Source organism: Chelonia mydas, chromosome 10 (genome assembly GCF_015237465.2).
Source record: "Chelonia mydas isolate rCheMyd1 chromosome 10, rCheMyd1.pri.v2, whole genome shotgun sequence".
In the NCBI taxonomy this organism is placed as follows: domain Eukaryota; kingdom Metazoa; phylum Chordata; order Testudines; family Cheloniidae; genus Chelonia; species Chelonia mydas.
In genome coordinates this window covers 66,477,279-66,500,561 of record NC_051250.2, presented here as the reverse complement: position 1 = coordinate 66,500,561, position 23,283 = coordinate 66,477,279, and the positions used below count along the sequence as shown (strand labels likewise).

Sequence of the window (23,283 nt, the reverse complement as noted above, 5' to 3'; positions counted from 1 at the left end):
CAGAGGTGCAATAAAATGTGTGTAATCTATACTACTTAATACTCAGCAGTTTTCCTTTCTATTTTCTCACCAGAAGGTGGCACACGATGCACAGTTTATACATATTTGTCCATTTCCCACTCCCCCATTTTACTTCAGCTTAGAACTTTCAGCCTTTTAGAATAAATAGAGTCTGACAGGTTTAATTTATTTTGTGTAATAATCACAAAAGATCCTTTCTGCAAATACAATAAATGTTATCCAGGCGCAATTTGGAGCAAGTGCTATTGATATTTACACCATATATGTTGATTGAAAAGTAGCTGGCTATAACAGTGCAATATAAATCTCTCCAGAATGCTATGAATATCTCCTAACATACGTGGTGTGGGACCTATAAAAGTGAGTTTATTACAATTAGTGGGAAAATATTTTTATTATACATTGAAAGGAAAATAGAAATCTATACTCTTAGCTTCAGCAAATCAGTAGAAATAACTTTCTTAGCCCTTGCCATCATGGTCTGTTACTTATTAGAGTATATGCTTTACACGACATATCTCCATTTTTGTAATTTGAAACTGATGATTAGAGCATGAGAGAGTCTTTTGGAGAGAGAGAAAATCAAATTAATGAAACAGTGAGACAGGAAAAAATATATGGCACATATTACATAATATTAAACCTTTTTGTTTGATGATGTTAACGGATACTTAAATTGCTCCATGTAACACAGGCTAATAAACCTAGCATCCCAAAGCATTCTGTTCAGAGGCATTATTTTTGTAGGCTTGTTGGTCAAGAGTAATTCAATTACAGAGTATACTGTACAGCCACTAGCTGGCCACTAGGGGATGCTAGAAAGTTCATCCTCCCCCCAGTCCTCACATCTGCAGCTCTCAGCATACTCTTTGCCAGTTTGCGTGGCAGGCTGCTCCTAGTCCCAGAAATTCTGCACTGTGGAACAGTGTTCTGTTGCATGAACCACTAAGGTGTCATTTTTGTACGGATCCATCACTAATATTTTCTCTGTGTTGCCGTAAGAAAATTGCTACATGCATATCCACGTGGCAAGAGAGAGGGAAGTGTGTGTACAGTGAGACAGAGTGCAAAAGTATAGTATGTAAAGAATTTCCCAGAGAGAAACCCCTGGATTGCACAGCTGTAACTGAAAGTAGAATTTGGTTCAACTTTAAAAACACCAAAGCCAAGAAATTGCGTAGGCATTTAAAAATTCTGCCAAGAACATGGCACTACATAAAATATGCCATAGTGCACACACACACAGACACCTTGTGGTCCTCTCTAAATACATCCTTTTTTGTGGCATGGCAAGCATCTAAATGGCCCACAGGCAACCATAGTAGCTCAACATCAATGGGACAGCTGCATGAATAAGGTCTGCAGGATAGGGCCTTGCTGAGCCCACCTCAGCATGCCTTGCTGAGCCTTGTCTGGTAATACTTAATGTGCAAAAACAGGCAGGCTGTCATTCAAAGAAAAGAAGTTAGACATTGCAGCTGTATCCTTCTTTTTGCCTACTTACGAGAAAGGATAGTGGGGGAAAAACTCCTCCAGGTCTAATCAGGGTCTCCTGGACACTAAAAGAAGAAGCCTACCTTCTAATCAGCATTATCTGTAGGTACTGATGATGAGGAGAAAGAATGCGTAAACCCATAAATCCTACAGACCTACATTTGATATCACATATGTTGGATACTCATTCAAATGAATTTCCTAAGGGATGAATGAATAAATAAATACAAAAGTAACAACAACAACATGTGCTTATCACTTTTCATCCTAAAGTCTCAAAATCACTTTGCAAATATGGGAATATATCGACATTTCCAGTTTGCAGGTGAAGTAACTCAGACACAAGTTAGTTACACAGCAAGTCAATGGCAGAATCAGGAATGGAACCCACGTCTCCTGGATGGCAGTCCACTTGCAATCATGAAACTATGAAGATTCTACATGAAAAGCAAAGCCATGATTTTATCAAAAGAATTGGATATGTTTTATTTACTACTTGAGCTTCAGCTGAACCGTTCACAAATAGGATATGAAAGATAAGGCCAATAACATAACATAGTACACTATTTCCTTTTCCTACATATATGGACTAAGCAGTTTGGAAACTGCAATTTTAGCCAAAAATTGCTTATTCCTCAGCTAGGCCCCTATTCAACATAGCACTTAGAGCATGCTCAGCTTTAAGCACATGATGTAATCCACATGGGGACTTGTAACGAGGCGGTGTGGCTCCCCGCTGCCACGGAAAGCGTCGAGCCCCTCCAGACACCAAAGTGGGCAGAGCCAGGAAGCTCTGAGCCCAACCCTCAGAGGGACAGGTGGCGACCTGGAAGTAGAAAGGCGCGGCCTGGAAGTAGAAAGGGGGCCCCTCAGAGCTCACTAGAGGACCAGCCGCTGGGGAGGCCAGACGTAGCCAGCCTAGCCCGTGACTGGGAAAACCCCACGGCCCCAGGTCCACGCCGAGACTGGCCGGACCTGCCCTGCGCCCGCTCTCCAGGGGAGTTGCCGGGCCTGCCGCTTGTCCACTACCCTGAGGAACCCCTGGTGCTGGACCCCCCGGAGAACGCCGCCGTGATCCAGGTACCAGAAGGAGGGGCGCTAGGAAGTAGCCCGGGGACAGCTGACCCTAGTCTGGCTGTAACTCTGCCAGAACCCATGTCAGTGTGTTGTGGTCAGGATCCCCACTGACCCAGCAGTGGGTCGTTTGCCGTGCTCGGATGCAGTGCAGTGGGTGGGCCTGTGTCCCCCCTGCCACGCAACTCGTGAGTGGCAGTCTCCCCCTCTTCCAGGTCCTTGGAGGCCTGGGCCAACTCACACATGCTGTGCTGCTCAGCCCCTGCCTGAGGGCCTGAGCTATTGACTGTTTGTTGCCCTGCCCTGACCCAGGGCCTGGCCTGTTACCATTGGGCTATTTGCTCAGCCCCTGCCCGAGGGCCTGAGCTACTGACTGTTTGGGGCCCCGCCCTGACCCAGGGCCCAGGCCTGCTAACATTGGGCTATTTGCTCAGCCCCTGCCCAAGGGCCTGAGCTACTGACTGTTTGGGGCCCCGCCCTAACCCAGGCCCGGGCCTACAGTGCTCCTTCCAGTTACTACAAGGGCTGCTGAGGGAGACTCCGGTGGCCGGACAAAGTCCCCGCCAAAGTCAATGGTGTGTAGCAAGCTGGTGTGGCTCCCCGCTGCCCTGGAGAGGGTCGAGCCCCGGCCTAGCCCCTTTACAGGACTACTTACATTAGCAAAGTTATGCGTATGCATAAGTGTCTGGAGGATCCAGTTTTAAATATGCTGTCCTTATAGCAGTGGTTCATATTATGTAATATGTGTCACATATTTCTTTTGGGGACCAGTTGAAAATTGCTGAGGGTCTCGGTGGACCGCTTAATGATCTTTCCAAATGTTGTCTGTACCGTTAGCTAACTATTGTAAAGTGCTTTGGATAAAAGCGCTATATAAATAAAAAAAACCTTAATAATAAACGTTTGTTTGTTCTACAAATAAAAGCACACAACTCATATTTTAAAATCAGTAGCCTTTCTAATGTGATGGATGTGCCCTCTCCCCCCGGCTGCGGCAGCCCCCGAGCTGGAGCTGGGAAGGAGGTGGGGGCGTGTCTCCCCTGCCACAGATCTGAGGCTGGGAAGGAGGGCCATCTCTCTCCAGCAGCCCTGGAGCTGTGGAAAGTCATCTATTTCTCTGGCCGCCGCAGCCCTGCAGGTCCCAAATTCCCCCCACCACCTCTTCTCACCCCACTGCCCCCTCCCACCTACCCCCTATTCTCCCCAAGGCGACCACCCTATCTTACATGTGTGTCTTCTCCAGGGTCCAGGCACCTAATTAGTGGAGCTACACCTGCGCGGCTCTACTCATTAGGTGGGTGGCCGTTCATTCTCTTGTGTGCGGCCGCCCAGGCGCGCACCTCAGAGGGAAGTATCCACGGACCACCTGAATGGACCTCGTGGACCACTGGTGGTCCACGGATCACAGTTTGAGAACCACTGCCTTATAGAGTACAGAGACAGTCAATTCATTTCCAGTGCACTTTTTCAGAGATCAATCCCTAAAGTGTCCTGCATTTTCACCAGGGTTTGAAGAAATCTGTAAACATTGTGTTACTAATAGTCTTAACAAAAGTTCTCATTTTTGCTACAAAGCAAACTCTGGCAGGTTTCTTCCCCCCTCTTTTAATAAAACAGATTAATAAGGCTATTTAGCTCTCTACTCCTGGCGCAATTCAGTGGTGCACTATTTTTGATTAATGTGTCCTTACCTCATTTTCTAAGTTAATTTTTCTGCTATTAATTTGATGGAAGTTTTAAAAAGTGCAAGCTACATTTGTAATTCACAAATAACTTTTACTTCCTCAACAATTACAGGAAATAAAGCAATAAGATGAATCATTTTTAAGTCAACAGTGGTGTCAGTTTTAGCATAACTAAAGCCTGCCCCACTAACCTACACAACTCCAAAGTGTGTGGAAATCAAAAGTCCCATGTGTGAATATTAATTGATATTTAGATTACTAAATGCTCACCCATCCTAAGAAAATTAATACTAACAGTGTGGCTTAAATTCTGCTGAATCTGAGATGTAGGTCAGTTGTACAAAAAGTTGCCAAAGTATAGCTGGAAAATATTACTTCCCCAAAGCAATAGCTTTGATGCGAATAGCGGGGCCACATGGCCCAATATCCGTCTGTCTGGCACCACCATTATTTAAAGCTATTTGTAGAACTATTCATGTTCATATATTTCTATCACTATTTTGGTCTAATATCAACATCTTTCTTCTGGACAACTGCAAATACAGTTTCCCAAAAACAATAAAAATGGAAATGGCACACTGACTTGTCTAACAATTTATTTTCAATTAGTTGTAACTCTCATTGTTTCCAAATTCATGTTCTTGATTAAACAAGACATGAAATGTTGACGCATATTTTATGAAAATAATTGGCAGGGTACTATTGTTACGGTGAATTAACTTTTAAGATGATCAGTTTAAAGCACAGTGACAAAGAGATTAACCGGTAGAATATCTACCTTTCCTGCACAAACTGAGATCAAGAAAATAAGATGAGACACAGAATTACTTAATATATGTAGCTTCTACTCACTATAAGTGCTGTTCAGAGGTGTTGACCTAAAGAAGCTCTATAGACTTTTGTGACGTGGCATCTAATGAGCCTCATCCTCTTTGTCTCTTTCCTGCAGCTGCAAAATGCTAGTTGTAATAGAGAAACTTATTTTACCATCAAGTTTAAAGTTCTGTGAAGGTGAGACTGGAGATTTTATTTGCAGTTCTATATGGCCAAGACACATGAGCATTTCCTACGAGGGCAAGAGACCAAAAGGGTGCAGCAAATTTTCTGATGAGCAACTCAGCTAGCTATGGAGCTAGTACCTAAGATGGGCATCAGTTTTGTGGTCCTTAAGTACTGCGGTGGATCAGACCATTTCATAGAAAAGAATTTTCAGAGTGAGAGAGTGTCTGTCTGTCTGAAGAAAAGAAATAGAGAGATGAAATAGAGTGACCAAGGTTGACATGCCTAGTAAAAAGGAATAACATTCTGCTGCTACTGGTAACTTTTTTCGAGACTCCAGGTGAGCTTCTTATTCCAACACTACAAGGAACTCCAATGCTGTTCTTGCTTACCTGTCACGGGACAGTCAATTGTAATGTTTGCTCCAATTCTTCCCACTATCACACCTCCAACAGTTACAGAGAGATTACTAACTTCCAGCTTTGTGACATTTATTCCAGGGGACAAAATGACAGGAGCCTCTTCAAAAGAAAAGGAAAGGAATTATATTTATTTTAAGTTTTATGTGCTTTATAGATCTTGTATTCAAAATGATCATTTAAGCAGAATTAAGTTTGAAAAGAAACCTACAGATAGTAGGGTGGATCAGCTAACTTAGCTCATGGCTGTTGTGGCTTTAGTTGAAATACAATTTAACAGCAATCAGAAATCCTTATTTCTAGTTACTAATTCAGTCAAACTCAATCCAGATTTGGGACTGGAGAATGGGTGTTAGTGCTAAACAAAGAAATGACACTCATGATACTACAGATGCCATGATCAACATTACCTGCATACAACAGCAAAGAAGTTTCCATGTCAGAACCAAAGTCATTGACCACCATGCATCCATACACACCAAGTTCCTTTCGGGTAGGACTGAGAATCTGTACTTTTCCAGTGACATCCAAAACCACTCTGAAGAATGTTTAAGGGGAAAAAAAAGTTTATTCATGTAGGAACAAATCCCATGCCCAGCTCACATATCTCAGCTGTAAACCAAGTCTCCCTTCAAGAATATAGGAGAGAGAATCTTCCCATCAAGGATACAGAACAGAAGCAGAACTGCCCTGTAGAAGCTACCCTAATGCAATGAGGAGAGCAGCCTCCATGCCTGCAGTGTGCCCTCTTTCTGGTAGCAAGGAGAAGCACTGAAGGATATGTGCAGAGATGGCTCCTCCAACTCATCCTCTCCTCTCAAACAGCAATGGGGAGCTGCAATCTGTGCCATGCAGGAGATGGACAGCATCTGCATGTCCTCACCAAACCCTTCCTTTTCACTGTGCAGCACAACAACCCTGCTTCTGCTGCCAAGAGACCCCCCCCCATACCGACAGAGGAAGGAGCAGGATTGGACCTGAAATGAACACGTTTCTGTGGGACAATAATAAAAAATTATGAGCAATTTTTAGAAAAAAATTACTGTATGCCCCATGAACAGCCCTCTAGAGCAGGGGTGGCCAACCTGAGCCTGAGAAGGAGCCAGAATTTACCAATGTACGTTGCCAGAGAGCTACAATAATAGGTCAGCAGCCCCCCTTCAGTTCCCCTCCCAGTGCCTCCCACCCACCGGCAGCGCCGCTGATCAGTGCCTCCCCCTCCCTCCCCCACCTCCCAATCAGCTGTTTTGTGGCATGCAGGAGGCTCTGGGGGGAGAGGAGCGAGGGCACAGCAGGCTCAGGGGAGGGGGCAGGAAGGGGTGGAGTGGGGGTAGGGCTTGTGCCAGAGCCAGGGGTTGAGCATTGAGCACCCCCTGGCACATTGGAAAGTTGGCGCCTGTAGCTCCAGCCCTGGAGTTGGTGCCTATACAAGGAGCCGCATATTAACCTCTGAAGAGCCGCGTGTGGCTCCTGAGCCTCAGGTTGGCCACCTCTGCCCTGGAGCATAGTGGGTTTGTCACCTCAGACCAGCAGTTTTGGGAACAACACGGGCAAGGTGGCTGGGGTATGACTTATGGAAAGTCTGAGGCCTGGCACGTGGTGGGACCTTGGGTTCTCAGCAGGGGGAGGAAATAAGGATCAAGGATTTACAATTTTAAGGGTTACCTGACTTTGTGTATTGATATAGTTTAATTATTTTTTCCCATTAGCAATAAAGCTGCAGTCTTTCCACAAAATACTGTTTTCCATCTGAACCCCTTTCCTAGTATCTCAGTGGCAAGGTATGTGACCCAAAACCATGTGGGAAGATTCTGAGAATGCCAACCTGGTGTATTTATACTTTTTTCCCCTTGTTAGATTTCCCAGCACTTAGTAACTTCAGCTACAGTGTGCACCAATGCATACATACATACATTGTCGATCTGACATCCTACTTGATTGGCTAAACATACAAAAATAAAGCTATATTATATGGGGAAACGCAAAAGCACGTTAAAAATGAAGTCCTGCTTCATGTATGGGACAAAACCTGGCTTTCCCCCACCCCTGGGGCAAATTAATACTTGTATAGCACAGCACCCATACCTACAACATATTTTGCAGAGACATTAGTATTTGTCTCATACATTTCTAAATATATAGATATAGATATAATTTATCTTTAAACAAAAAAGAAGGGAATGGAGACCCAGTTGCTAGTGAAACCCTCAAATGGTAAGGATCTCTATATTAGAAAGTGCAGTTTATAATTGTAGACGTTAGAAATAAAAAAATACTTACATATCAACAAAACGTACTAAAAATGAAAACATCAGTTGCAACAAATAAATGGGAAATTACAAATGCCCCACAAACTAAAGAATAATTGGCAGGAGCATCATGCTCCAAAAACATTTTCATTCTTAAAAAAATCTTATTTTTGGCATCCTTGCTTTAACTGATAGCCCTGCAGAACTATATTTTTCTTGGCAATTGGGTTAATCAGTTAAGTATGTTGAGAAATGTCCAAAAATGCCTTTTATCATTTCAGAATAATTCCTTCATTACTGAAAGGCTAGTTAAAATTCCAACAGGCTAAACCATGAAGCTAATGTTAATGTTATCCGGTGAGTTTCTCAATTCCCAGCAGTGGAGTAAAAGTATTTGCTCAAAACTGAACAAATATCTGATAATATGATAACTTTTCTCCAAGTATATTTCCAAACTGTGGTTGTAATATAGGGTCCTTTTAAATTTTGACATTCCATTATCTTTAATAGAAAGATCTGTAGGTAACGAAGGATTAAAAAAATTCACAAGAATTTGTGGTTTCTTTCTAAAACAATATTGTGTTGTACAAATTATGCACAGTGGGCACATCTAAAAGTTCATTCTAGTTTTAGAGAAAGTAAAATTTTCAGAGATGTTTCCTGTACATAAAATGGTGAATAATATGAGAATTGGTAATATCTCTAGAACTGGAAGGAACTTTTAAAGTGATCCCCCTATCTGGTATAGAATCATAGGACTGGAAGGGACCACAAGAGATCATCTAGTTCAGTCCCCTGCACTCATGGCAGGAATAAATATTATCCAGACCAGTGGTTCTCAAACTAGGGCCGCTGCTTGTTCAGGGAAAGCCCTTGGCGGGCTGGGCCAGTTTGTTTACCTGCTGCGTCCGCAGGTTCGGCCGATCGCGGCTCCCGCTGGCCACGGTTCGCTGCTCCAGGCCAATGGGGGCTGCGGGAAGCGGTGCAGGCCAAGGGATGTGCTGGCCACCCTTCCCGCAGCCCCCATTGGCCTGGAGCTGCGAACCGTGGCCAGTGGGAGCCGCGATCGGCCGAACCTGCGGACGCAGCAGGTAAACAAACCGGCCCAGCCTGCCAGGGGCTTTCTCTGAACAAGCGGCAGCCCTACTTTGAGAACCACTGATCTAGACCATTCCTGACAGGTGTTTGTGTAACTTGCTCCTAAAAATCTCTAATGACGGCGATTCCACAGCCTCCCTAGGCAATTTATTCCAGCGTTTAACTACCCTGACAGGATGTTTTTCCTAATGTTCAGTTGGTTTACCTCTTGCTGCAATTTAAGCCCACTGCTTCTTGTCCTATCCTCAGAGATTAAGAAGAACAATTTTTCTCCCTTCTCCTTTGTAACAACTTTATATGAACTTGAAAACTGTTATGTTGTCTTCTCTTCTCCAGACTAAACCAACCCAATTTTCCCAATCTTCCCTCAGAGGTCATGTTTTTTTAGACCTTTAATCATTTTTGTTGCTGTTCTCTGGACTTTCTCCAATTTGTCCACATCTTTCCTGAAATGTGGCACCCAGAACTGGACACAATACTCCAGCTGAGGCGGAAGAATTACTGCTCAGGTCTTGCTCACAGCACTCCTGCTAATACATCCCAAAATGATGTTTGCTTTTTTTTTTGCAACAGTGTTACACTGTTGACTCATATTTAGCTTGTGATACACAATGACCCCCAGATCCCTTTCTGCAGTACTCCTTCCTAGGCAGGCATTTCCCATTTTGTATGTGTGCAACTGATCATTGCTGCCTGAGTGGAGTGCTTCACATTTGTCCTTATTGAATTTCATCCTATTTACTTCAGACCATTTCTCCAGTTTGTCTAGATCAGGGGTTCTCAAACTGGGGGTCGGGACCCCTCAGGGGGTCTTGAGGTTATTACATGGGGGGGGTCATGAGCTGTCAGCCTCCACCACAAACCCCACTTTGTCTCCCGCATTTATAATGGTGTTAAATATATTTTAAAAGTGTTTTTAATGTATAAGGGGGGTCGCACTCAGAGGCTTGCTATGTGAAAGGCGTCACCAGTACAAAAGTTTGAGAACCACTGGTCTAGATCATTTTGAATTTTAATCCTATCCTCCAAAGCACTTGCAACCTCTCCCAGCTTGGTATCATCCACAAACTTTATAAGTGTACTCTCTATGCCTGCGGTTCTCAAACTGTGGGTCGGGACCCCAAAGTGGGTCATGACCCTGTTTTAATGGGGTCGCCAGGGTTGGCTTAGATTTGCTGGGGCCTGGGGCCGAAGCCAAACCCTGAGGACTTCAACCCTGGGCAATGAGGCCCAGGTTGGGCTTTGGCTTTGGTCTCCCGGCTGAGAGGGTGGGGCTCGGTTGGGCTCAGACTTCAGACCCCACTCCTGGGGTTGTGTAGTAATTTTTATTGTCAGAAGGGGGTCACGGTGCAATGAAGTTTGAGAACCGCTGCTCCATGCCATTATCTAAATCATTGATGAAGATTATTGAACAGACCCCACTGATATGCCCTTCCAGCTTGACTGTGAACCACCGATAACTACTCTCTGGGAACTACTCTCTCTACCCCATGGTATATCAAAAATGCTCTCACACATTTTTCCCTTTATATTTACTTTAGTACACGTCTATTTATTCTCTAATGCAGATAAGTTACTTTAGGCAGAATGTATAAAACACATACAGTATAGCCTCATTTGTGGTATAAAATTCAATCCTGCCATATAATATCATAGACTTATATGTGCACTGTTTCTTTAATAAATGATTTGTGACACAATCTAACACAAATTTCAAATAAAAGTATAAATTTTGTAATAAAGAGATGAAAAGCACAGTGCTCACATTTACTTCATTTTCACAATACATTTTTAACATTACACAACACAGTAGATTTTAGTTTTTGCCAATAACAACATAAAGAAGATCCATATAAAACCAAAAGAATCCATATTTACTTACTTCTCAGAGGATTTTAATGCTTCTCCATCTTTTGTCCAAGTATATTTAGGCTCATTAATGTCTGCAGTTTCACACAGTAAATTGACAGCGCTAGTACTCTGGGTCAGAAAAACTGTATTTCCAATTCGTGCAGTTATTGTTTTATTAAAGGAAATTCTGGGCACTTGTTTTTGCCTTATAATACCAGGTCCTTTTTGATTGAACATCGGCTTGACTAGGGTTTTTGTGTTGAAACGTTCAGATACGTTTGGTGATTTACTGGTGAGCTTTGAGGCTAACTTTTCTTCATTCAAGCCTTTCCATTTTTCAGTAGTAAGTTGTAGTGGTCTAGATAATTCAGCAACTAACTGATATATGACTTGGGATGCCAGATCATCACTGACCTCTCCAGCTTCAATGAGTTGACTCATGTTTCTTATCAGTCTGTCGAACTGTACAGTGTCCATGCTGTAAGCTCCTTGAAGAATTGCTGCCTCCAGATGTTTGTTCTCGAATTCATGAGGGCTGTATTCTTCTGCTGAATTACTCACATGGGTTTCACCATGTCTCAGAAATGGCTGATCATTAACTTGTCCATCCCCGAGATACAGCTCATTCTTTTTACTCCATATTTGCCACATTTTGCTCATTTTATGCCATTTGGCTCCAAAACTGTTCGCTTCGTTGTGATCTGTACCTCTGGTCTCACTTGCGTGTTTTCTAAAAGTTGGAGGTTCTATCAGCCGGTTGTCAGTGCCAATAAGTTTGAGAACAAATGTTTTATGCACAGAGCCTGCAATACACCTGTACACTCCAATATCTGTAGCCCCAAGGCTATGTATTTTCAGTGATCCCGATTTAGTGATGCCAAGTCTTTTAGAGTTTTGTAGATGTTGTCCATCTTTCTCCCATTGGATAAGTGACTTTTGAAACCTTCGTACTGGGCACTTAATTACAACGGATGTTTTTGGAAGCAGATAGGCTCGGCTTCCAATGGTAAAATTAATGCGTTTCTCTTGTCGTGTCTGTATGTAGACTCTGTGTATACTGACAATCTGAGGTCCATGGGCAGCATGCTTCTCTGGACGCTTGGGTTTAATTTCTTGTTTAATCTCTGAAACAGCAATCAAGTGTTGAAAACGATTGAATCACTGGCACTCTCCCTAACAAATTCTGCTTTTCTGAGAATGCTGGTTATAGCATTTTCTCTGATTTGGTTCAGGTCAGCTCCCAGCTTGCTGACTTTTTATCTGTGTCACATACACACAAACAGGAACAATGATATAGTCAAATTTTCTGGCCCCAATTTAGGCATTCTCCTGCTTCTCTCTAAATCTCCTGCAGCTCTTATCATATCAATGAGAAAGCACATATAACACATATCTGTACAGAGGACAATACTTGGAAGAGGGGGAAGAGTGCAATAAGGTAGCACTCTTATTCTTATTCTGCTATTCTTATTGCTGCCAGTTGAAAGGGAAAGAAAGGGGGTAAAGGAAGAGGAAAAAGCAAATAAAAGGTAGAGCACAACATCACTCTTCCCGCATTTGGGCACTGCAGCAAGTGCAGGGAACCTAAATAACACAAAGTCCATTAGAAAAAGCAGGACTCTCTTTTCTCTGGCTGTTAGACCTGCTGGCTGGCTGGCCTTACTGGCTGGCAGGCAGATTGAAATCACGTAGACAGCAGCCCAGGAGATGAGAACAGCAGTCAATGAATGGGCAGTAAGGGAACAGAGAAGGCCATGCTACTATCATTGGACTGGTGATCACTTTCTTTGGCTAGAAGAGGCTTTGGTCACAGAGTCCTGCTGTTGGCAGGGGTCAGGAATACAGGAAGGAAGGGGGAAAGAAAGAGAGAAAAAAGTCAGATCCCGGAGAGGGCTGGTAAGTCAGAAGATGCCTGTGGGCAAGCTGAAGAGAAAACTGAGGAGAGTTTCATGCAGGAAGATGCGGAGGCAGAATGCTGAGTATGGTGAAGCGCCTCCTGATTTACGCAGCAGGAATTTGAACTCTACATGGTTTCTGGAGAGCTGCCTCCATGACGATAGCCAAAGACAGGCCTTCCCAGCAGTGGCCGGATAGACACGGGAACACAGTGTGAAAATGATTACAGTATTTCAGATACCATTTTGTTGACTCATTACTGGCCACTGCTATGCCCCTTTCTGATCAGCAGAACTAATCTTACTAAGAAAGCATTAGGTAGCTGAGAAACAGAACAATGCAGAAGGAACGTAATAGAAGCATACACCTCAGCTATTCACTTTGTGCAAGGCAAGGTGAAACTGGCCAGCCAGGGGAGTCAGGAAACTCCCTAGACGAGCATTAGACAACACTCAGTTTTTACTAGTGACCCATTCTGTTGGTATGTGACAGAGAACAAAACCCAGCAAGCTGCAGAATGACTTGAATGAGTCAGAGAAACAGACAAATTGATCAAACACTCCTGCATGTGGTTGAATCTAAAATCATTACTACTCTACCATTTGGTGAGAACATAAATAAAATGACAAAGCTTGACAGCAAGTTATTGCAAAAATTTGAGTGCTTCAGATATCATATACTTACATTTTGGATAGGTTGTAAAGGAAGAGGTAAAAAGCTAAATGCTTCAAGCATTCAAAAAGTGTGCACACTGTCTGAACTACAGCCCAGAGTATATTCTTATGCTTATAAAACAGAATAGTTATTTTCGATATTTTGGCTAATGAGTTCTGACCAATGTGGATATCCTGGTTTCATAATTACATAGCTCTTAAGTCAGTATTTGTTATCTAGATGCATGGTTCCCTCAACCAACCATTTTATATTGTTCAACAAATAAACTGTTTCAGGCACTGACAGGAGTAAGATTATTAAAAGAGTGTCCTGTTTTTAATAACTATTGGGCTCAAAATATTTGTTTTAATGAAAATGTTCCAGTATTAAAGCTTCAATTTCCAAAACCCAGCATACATACACAGTAAGTGTAACTTTATACACACAATGCTATGCTATGTTTACATTAGTTATTCCAATACAGAATTAAACCCAGCGCGTGTTTATAAATACGTTCAAGTCTGACTGATCAATTTTTCTTTTTTTAAAGAAAGACGTCATCAATTCTTCTTAACAGTGCAACAATAGAGGGCACGTGTGTGTGTGTGGGGGGGGTGTAAGTATGTACTGGCGGAAGAGTTAAAAGTGAGAGAGCATTCAGTTTTGTGTACTGCAGGAGAATAGTCCACAACGAACTTTCTGGATCCCTGGAAGCATCATAATTTGCAGCTTTGGAAGGGGTGATCTTTTTGGGAGGGATTCCATGAAAGGTAAAGCTGCTTAATACATTAGCTTGCACTAGTGCCACAGGGCCTGATCCTCAGCTGATGTAAACTGGTGTAGCTCTGTTGCCTCCAATGGAGCTACACACATTTTTACCAACTGGAGATCTGGCTCATAAACTGTAAGCTCCTAAGCTATTTCCCAGGACCTAGGAAGCCAGAGATATTTCTGCCTGGATTGGGCCTTCATAAAGTAAAGAGCATGCCCAGATACTGTGTCTAGGGAGTCAGGCTTAGACTAACAAGCCCCATCACCATAAGCAGATAGTAAAAATTAAGCGCTCAGTTGTGCCCTGAAGACTGAGCCCTGAAGAGGGGGCATTGAAGAATGCCACTTTAGTGCAAGCTCTGGGAGGCACCACCTCTCCCAAAGCAGCCCTGCTTGGTGACAAAGTGTGCATGGTGCACCATCCCTAAGAACAGTGCAGCCTGCTCTCCTCTTTGTAGCCTCGAGCTCTACTTTTTGGGGTGATGCCAAGTTCCTGTCTCCCACCCACTCCCTTCAGGTGATTTGAGCTGAGCCCCTGGATGTAGTAGGAGGAAACAGTCCCTGAATGTTCCTATGAATCCCAGGATTGCTACTGTCCCTGGGCCCTGGTGCAAGAAGCAAAGTGAGGATCTGGAGCGTGCTCTCCACTCTCACCTTTTGTGTACTCATATAAATGCCAGGCAGAATCCAGCCTTAGAGGCTAATACATCTAAAACCTTGTCCTGAACAGTTTGAGAACTTGAAGGGAGAGGCTGGTCACTGGCCTTCTTTCATCACTTCAGTCTGCACCCCATTACCTGCCCTAATAACTACTGTATGTCTTCACATGTTGCTCCCTTCTTACTACAATGGAAGCTGAAATGTTACTTTAACATCACTCTCCACTAAGCAATTTGCAGGCCACATTGCCATTCAACTATCCACAATTAATTAAATTCAGATAGATATGCAGCTCAAAATATTTTATTAAACCTTATGCCAAGGACATTCCTGAAAGTCCATGGGGCTCTATTTAAGTGGTGTTTTGAACCTCAGGATTCTGGCATGTTAATCTGAAATGAAGTCCAGGAAAAGAAGTTTCATATTATGTATGAATCAGAATTGCACTATTATTTTGTGTTGTGAATAACCATTTATACAAAGCTAGAAAACACATAACCAAGTAGCTATTTCTGGACAAGACCATTAACTGGATCAAAACCAAAAAGACTGCACATATTACCGGATATTTACAGATCTGTATGATGCAAAACTTTCAATTCTTCCAAACCTAGAGTGAATGTTTTCAATTGAATAGTTGTCATTAAATATATTGTGTTCAGTAGAGTTCTATCAAATTGTATCTGACATTTAGGCCATTCATAAGAGCCTTCTTTTTTAAAGGCACAAATTTATATCCTCCTTTCTAAAGAAAGAAAAACAGAGGCCCACATTGAGGAATGGTTGCACATTCTTCACTGTAACTGTACCTAAAAGAAGAAAAGGAGGACTTGTGGCACCTTAGAGATGAACACATTTATTTGAGCTGTAGCTCACGAAAGCTTATGCTCAAATAAATTTGTTAGTCTCTAAGGTGCCACAAGTCCTCCGTTTCTTTTTGTAGATACAGACTAACACGGCTGCTACTCTGAAACCTGTACCTAAAAGAGAGGTCTACCTGGCTATTTTACATGTGCAGTTAACACAGTAGTCTACCTTGCTATTTTGCATGAGCTGTTAGCACAATTACAATCATTATCATGACAAGATCATGCTCAAATTACAAAACATGCATTTTTCTGGGAACATTTCTAGAAGTAATGAGCCAAATGTTGTATTTTTTTTTAAAAGGTGTCTACTCCTGCTACGACTGTGCCTGCAAAACACCTTGTGAAGCCAAAGGGAATAGGTTTCACACTCCCTTAGGCACTGATAGAAATTATTTCTGCACCTGCCACTGGAATGGGAGTTTTGTAACTTTTAACAACACTGATGGGAGTGTAACGCCCAGTGTTCTAAGAACACACACTGAACAGATACACATTGGGCCCAATTCTCATTTACACCAAGGCCCCCTTTTACTGCTCTGGCAGTGTAAATGGGCTCTATAGCAGGTATAAAAATAATTTATACCCACTCAAAGGCACCTTTATACCATCAGAATGGTGCAAAGGGTAAATAAGAATCAGGCCAAATATATTTAAGTACATAGAGAGACCAAAAAACCAACCCCTTAACATGTATTCGTATATTACATTTAAAAAAAATTTAAACTGGAACCATTGCTTTGGGCTGAGAAGGTATAAATTTCATAAAATTAAAATAATCCTATTATTGTTGGTCTTGTGATCACAATGCCTAAGTTGCTCTCAGATCAGTAACGTTATGAAATGTAGCAAGGATAGAGAAATGAATTAATTTAGCAGCACATACACAGGTTTTTCTTGATCATGTCAAATCAGCAGGGCACTAGGTAAAGTAACATACTTACTGTTACAGTCATTCACGTGACAGGACCTTACAAGTGAGGAAGTAGGGAGACTGCTACACATTGATACATTTAATGTGACATTTTGGCCCTTTGCTGTTAGCTTCTGGCAGGCAAGTTTCCTTCTCTGGATTCCAACACCACAGCTTAGAGAGCACTGCGAAAGGAAGGATGTAGTCAGAGTGAATTTTGTGTCGTGTCTCATACATGCTACTTTTAAAGTGAATTCTTTAAAGGACGCTGTTTCAGATGGATCCCCATGCTCTCCAAAGCTCTAAGTGCTCTCCAGGCTTTAAGTCAATATGAATATAAAGTGACTAACCCTTTCCACCAAACAGCTCAGAAACAATGATAGGACAGTATTTCTTATGGTCCCACTGTGGATGTAATGCAGAATGAGACTTGTTATTCTCAGATGTAGAATTCAGCGAGTTCTAAATTGGCTGGGCCAAGTCTCTCAAGTCACTCTGCATGTTCATATTACATTTGAACAGGATTTTTAATTGTAATCTTTAACTATTGTGACAGGGTCGGGCCGGATGGCTACAGGAGCGTAACAGAAGGTAGATATATTAGCCCCAGGCTAAGTAGGTCCCTTTTCCCTGGTAAGGTAACAGGGAAGGTTTTTTTTTTTTTCATGATTAGTGCATTTATTTACTTAATTTTGTTGTTTCTTAATAATTTCACATTTGACTTTAAAAAGAGAGAAGTTGTTAAGCAGAGTATATCCAAAATGTGACTGACTTTTGTGACAGGGTCGGGCCAGTTGGCTATAGGAGAGTAACAGAAGGCAGATATATAAGCCCCAGACTAAGTAGGTCCCTTTTCCCTGGGTAAGGTAACAGGGAAGGTTCCAGAACAATCAGGAACCTTCTGGAGACAATTAAGACAGGCTGATTAGAACACCTGCAGCCAATTAAGAAGCTGCTAGAATCAATTAAGGCAGGCTAATCAGGGCACCTGGGTTTTAAAAAGGAGCTCACTTCAGTTTGTGGTGTGCGTGTGAGGAGCTGGGAGCAAGAGGCACTAGGAGCTGAGAGTGAGAACGCGGACTGTTGGAGGACTGAGGTGTACAAGCATTATCAGACACCAGGAGAAAGGTCCTATTGTGAGGATAAAGAAGGTGTTGGGAGGAGGCCATGGGGAAGTAGCCCAGGGAGTTGTAGCTGTCGCCCAGCTGTTCCAGGAGGCACTCTAGACAGCTGCATTCCACAGGGCCCTGGGCTGGAACCCGGAGTAGAGGGCGGGCCCGGGTTCCCCCCCAAATCCTCCCAACTCCTGGTCAGACACAGGAGTCGTCGACCTGGACTGTGAATTCAGAAAAACAGCCAAGCTGAGGGCTGCTGTGAGCAAATCTGCCAGTAAGCGCAAGACCCACCAAGGTTGAGCAGGAACTTTGTTGCACTATTTTTATGCCTTTTAGTGGATCTTTTTTAGGAGGAGACTGGAGGCTTGGATTAAAGGAGAGGGAGAAAAATAGCATTCAATGCACTATTGTGCCTTTCAGAAATTCAACTAGGGAATAAATCTGAGTGGTTGGAAGCTAAACATGCTCCAACCCGAGGCAACCATACTGGAAACAAACAAGAAGCATTATGGCCTCTTGTTTTTCAGTTTAAACATGAGTGCAGAAAGGGGCTACGGTTAGTTGGGTCTCAGGTAGGGAGCTATGTTTTGGGACTGGATGTACCTGGATCTGTTGTAGCAGGCCTCTTGAAGTGCTCTACCTCCTTCCTCCCCACAACTGCAAGAACTGCGTTGGGTGGGTAGGGCCTTTTGCCTAATTGCATTCCCTCTGGAGTCTACGCTACTCTATGCACTTTAATGATTATCTGGTAGTCCCCCAGCTAGAAATCCCTTGAGTTCCCTTTGTATTGGGAGGTTTGGTGAACTCTTACTCTGGACCACTCACCTTGGACCATTCCCCTACAACTAGCTGAGGGGGACAATCAACTTTGGCACACAATTTACGAGCAGCCAATCTAGGCTCCTGGCAGATCTCATCAGAAAGTTTCAGGAAGCTTCCATCTGTCAACAACTGCTTACAGTGAACTTTGCGACTCTGAGTCCCTCCGCCACAGGTACGGGAACACTACAACGAAGATAAGAATGTGGAAAGCCTAGCCGCATGCACACCTGTCTTCACTCATTTATACTGTTATTTTATACAGGCATTTTTAAGGCAGCTATCACCATGTTTTCTTTGAACACTACTGGTTTAGATTAAAAAGTGAGCAGCATTTTCCAAAAACCAAGCAGCATATGCTCCTGGTAGCACTGATTTAGTGAATGGGCCATGAGCCAGGAAAACCTAACGAATGAGCTCAGTGCCAGACAACTGCAGTGCAAGTACTTAGTGGAAAGCCTAGAAAAAGATGTACACTTTACATTTGAACTGGCCAAGTTAAGGCTCAGGTGCATATCTGGCATGAGCTTGGGAAGCTGCACCTTTGGGACAGGTAAGTTAAGTATTGCTTCCAAATGCAGGTGATCTCACTTGTGGGGGTATGGGGAGAGAGGTGAGCTCTGGACTAACTGGGATCTAGGCCTTTTTGGACTTCCAAGATGTTAACTAGCACCTTGAATTTCACCCAGAAGTGAAGTGAAGAATGGAGACTACAAGTGTAATAAGTTTGATGTCAGCTGAAACCATGAACAATCACAAACTTCTGAGTGACCTTCCAGGTTACTCTAATTAGAGCACATTAGGAAACTAACCAGAAGAAAAATGCTTACAACTAAACCATTTCCATAATCTGTTGTACCTGCTGCCATTCTTCAACATGCCAAGCAGGGGGACAGTCAATCTGGTTACAGGCTTGTAAAACATGAGGCTTTTCATCATCGCAGTCTTCATTAGTAACAATGGGTCCCTCAGGTTGCTGGCAGTACACATCTCTTGTCTGAATCCCAACTCCACAAGTAGCAGAACACTGTCTCCAAGGGCCAGTTTCCCACCTGTGCCAAAAACACATCGGCAAAAAAATTCACTCTAATTAAACAATGCAGAAGAATGGTGTATTGGGGAGGGATTATCCGGACACAAATGATACCCATACAGAGCAAAACAAAGCAGAAGCAAAGGCATATTTATATTGCGAGGGTCAGACTATCATCTACATTTGCCATAAAAAATATGAATTACATTTATAAGCTTAAATGTAAGGAAGATATGTATTTTATTTACTATAAATACTAAAGTAGTAAAGAGCTAATCCAAATAAATGTTTTGTGGTTCCAGAATTCACATTTAGAACATTCCTCATACGATAATCAGCTTCCTGTTAGCTTCATGCTGACATTTATATGGTTTAAGGGGACTTTTCTTATATCTATTAAATTTTTATTACATTTGTATACATTTTCTATCAAACATCCTGCTCCTGTTAACTTTCAATCCACATGTTTTGCAGGAGAAAGTCTCTGTAAACAACATATTGTTTTGGCTTTGACCTTTTCCTCTGAACCATAATTTTCTCACTGAATGCAATATTCTAAGTTTTTGATAGTTTAATTATATTTTACAATTAAAAGGGGAGATCAGAGTTTCCTTCACAAAACATATATCACTTTCTGAACTAAGGCTACGCCCTTTAACTCTATGTAATTACTATTTAACACTGGGCTCTTGGGAAAAGGAATCTCTCAGAAGGGTTAATGCAAGGTCTGTTGAAGAGCTTTTTATAAAAGTGGTTTCCACAAAGACGTCTGCATTGTGAAGCTAAAAAATTACATCACAGTATATAATAATATCTTCACTCTGTTTTCTTAGGTGAATAAAAAAAGGCTCTGCAGCTGATGTATTTGTTAAATCCTGCCCTGCCTTTCTGAGATGGCTATATTTTCCAAACAGTAAATTGTACTGTTTGAAGATAAGAAAAATAATCCAACACACAGATCTACTTTAGCAATAAATAGTAAATAGATAAGGAACCACATTTATAGATTTTGCACACACACTTATTTTCAAGGAATAAGACTGTCTTTTGTTCTTCCCACAGTATTCCCTCAGAAGACTAACTCAGATTAGTTAAAGAAATTAAACTGAAAGTATTATATGGCTCCTGAAAACAGCATTCCATAACAGGAGTATAACATTCAATCTACAAGAGGATTTCATTTGGGTTATTAATTTCTGCAAGTGAAAGAGTAAACAGTCAGTCCATGTAAGTGAGGATGTAGCTAGTTTCAAGAAAAGTGAAACACTGTGTCTTTGCATCAAATTTTTATTCCCCCCCCCCACACACACAAAAATGAAGAGCAATTTATTTGGTAATATACTATTATTCTTGGGTATTGTGCTGTTTTCACTGAGAAAATGTGGCTTTTTCACTTGTCGCTTTGTCTGAAGATAGTGGGCGAGAGGGGGATCAGGGCTGGGGCAGGGGGTTGGGGTTAGGGTGTGTTGGGGGGTGAGGGCCGGAGCGGCTGGGGGTGCGAGCTCTGGGATGGTGATGGTGATGAGAGGTTTGGGACACAGGAGGGTGCTCTGGGCTGGGACCAACGGGTTCGGAGGGTGGGAGGAGGGAGCAGGGCTGAGGCAGGGGGTTCAGGAATGGGGCGTGGGAGGAGGTCAAGAGTGCAGGCTCCAGGAGGTGCTTACTCCCGGAAGCAGTGGCATGTCCCGCCTCCGGCTCCTATGTGGAGGCATAGCCAGGCAGCTCTGCACACTGCCCCGTCCGCAGGCACTGCCTCCGCAGCTCCCTTGGCCATGTTTCCCAGGGGCAGTGACAGAGGCGCTTGGGGCGGGGGCAGCGCTTGGGGTGAGGGCAGTGTGTGGAGCTCCCTGGCTGCCCCTAGATCTAGGAGCTGCAGGGAGGACATGCTGCTGCTTCCAGACTTTTAACATCCTGGTTGGCAGTGCTGACTGGAGCCACCAGGATCCCTTTTCAACAGGGCATTCCGGTCAAAAAACAGACACTTGGCAACCCTAAGCCTGATCCTTGTCTGAGAAAGTCAGTAGACAATGTATGGTTATTTAAGTCGTATTAACCATTTCTTTTCCACAATGTGATTTCATTATTACAGCGTACCTTGGTGGGCACAGTTTCATGTTGCAAGTGCGAGTCATTGCTGGTGGTCGCGTGGCATTGTCACACAGGGTGTCGTTGACAGCTTGTTTTGTCAGCACATGCAGGCACGCTGCAATGGCTTCTTGTATCCCTGGATTTAAAAATAAAAACACACACATGAGATGCTCTATGGACAGATGAACAATTTTAATAACCTCTTCTTTCTTACCCCCAGTCTCAACTTGAACTCATTCTGGATGCCAAATTAGATGGCAGGTTTAAAATTAATAATTTGACTCATAAAAGCACTGGAAATATTTTAGAATATGTTTGAAAGTCAGAAGACGTTTTTTAAATTAAAAACCGAGTTACAGTGCAACATTTCTGGGATTTCTTATTCACAGCCAGCAATGCCCCAATTTAGGATTTCTTTTCTAGATTCAAATCAGCTCTTTGAGTGGATACAAATAAGCAATATTTATAGGTGCCAGTTTGTCATTGTGCCCCTCAGAAAAACAGAAAATTGGTGACAGATTTTGTCTTTCTCGCTGTAACACCCAGAAAACAAGAAACCATGACTGGCACCCCGATGACACTGATTTTTGGAAAGCTCTCTCTATTTAATCGTGCTACCCCAAGGCAATTAGAGTGATTTGGTTGGCAGTCAGTGTATAATAAATGCCTTTTCATAGAGCTGGAGTCACCCCATAGGAGCAGAATGCTGTTTTATTCCTACTGATTTAAATGGGATTTCAAAGAGCTAAGTATTTGAAGAGACAAAAATGACATAAATCTTTCTAAACTACAGCCAAGACAATGGCTGACTCAGCATGTAGAGATACCCGCTGGGCCAGATCCTCAGCCGACGGACACTGATGTAGCTCCCTTAAAGCCAATGGATCCTCAGCTCCAGCTAAGGGTCTAGACCCAGTGTATACAGCATTCCCTGACACAGGTTTTCCCTCAGCTTCTCTCCAAAGTGTAGCTATAATTATAGTTATGCTGAGACATGAAAGAATATTAATAATTAAACTTTTATCAGTCAGAAAAAATGAAGTCCAATAAGTCTGGTTTAGATCAACACAACTCGGTGAACACTTGTCAATTAGTGAGCTTCAAAGTTTATTTCAAAATTGCATGGTGTATTCCATTTCACATATATCGTTATTCTGCAAGGCAGTATTATGTCTTCAGTGTGCAAACCCTATTCACTTAATGGAGAAATGCACGTAGAAATAAAGGACACAAAACTTAGTGAAGTGCTTTGGAAATCTTCTGTATCTATGCAATAAAAACAACAGTCATTATCATTGACCTATTGAACAGCACAGCACTGAAATGCACTCTAACATGCACTTTTGTTGGTACCATGTGAAAATGGCTAATGTAATACACAACAGGTAACATGGTCACAGTTCAGAGAATCTGCTTCCTTCCTTCTAATTTTCTTTCCCCCCAAGAGATCTCCTAGGGCTACAAATGTGTTTTCCATAGTAGGTTATATTCTTTGTCTTATGTCTAAAAGCGTGAAAGGTTTCTAATATGTTTGTATTTTCTAACTGGAATTCCTCTTGTTATTTATGTATGGTACAT

General features: G+C 42.6%; 1 protein-coding gene across 6 annotated transcripts in view; it reads right to left on the bottom strand.

Annotated features, from left to right (window-relative positions):
- Nucleotides 1–23,283, bottom strand: part of ADAMTSL3 (ADAMTS like 3) — a 277,102-nt gene that overhangs the window by 27,643 nt on the left and 226,176 nt on the right. For all 6 annotated transcript variants that reach the window (XM_043524045.1, XM_043524044.1, XM_037911341.2 and 3 more), the window contains exons 17-23: nt 21,712–21,841; nt 19,444–19,636; nt 18,591–18,770; nt 16,682–16,835; nt 10,922–12,014; nt 6,103–6,230; nt 5,666–5,794 (exon numbers count right to left, since the gene is read on the bottom strand). In XM_043524045.1, coding sequence (XP_043379980.1) covers nt 5,666–5,794; nt 6,103–6,230; nt 10,922–12,014; nt 16,682–16,835; nt 18,591–18,770; nt 19,444–19,636; nt 21,712–21,841 — 2,007 coding nt within the window. The remainder of the gene's footprint in view (nt 1–5,665; nt 5,795–6,102; nt 6,231–10,921; nt 12,015–16,681; nt 16,836–18,590; nt 18,771–19,443; nt 19,637–21,711; nt 21,842–23,283) is intronic.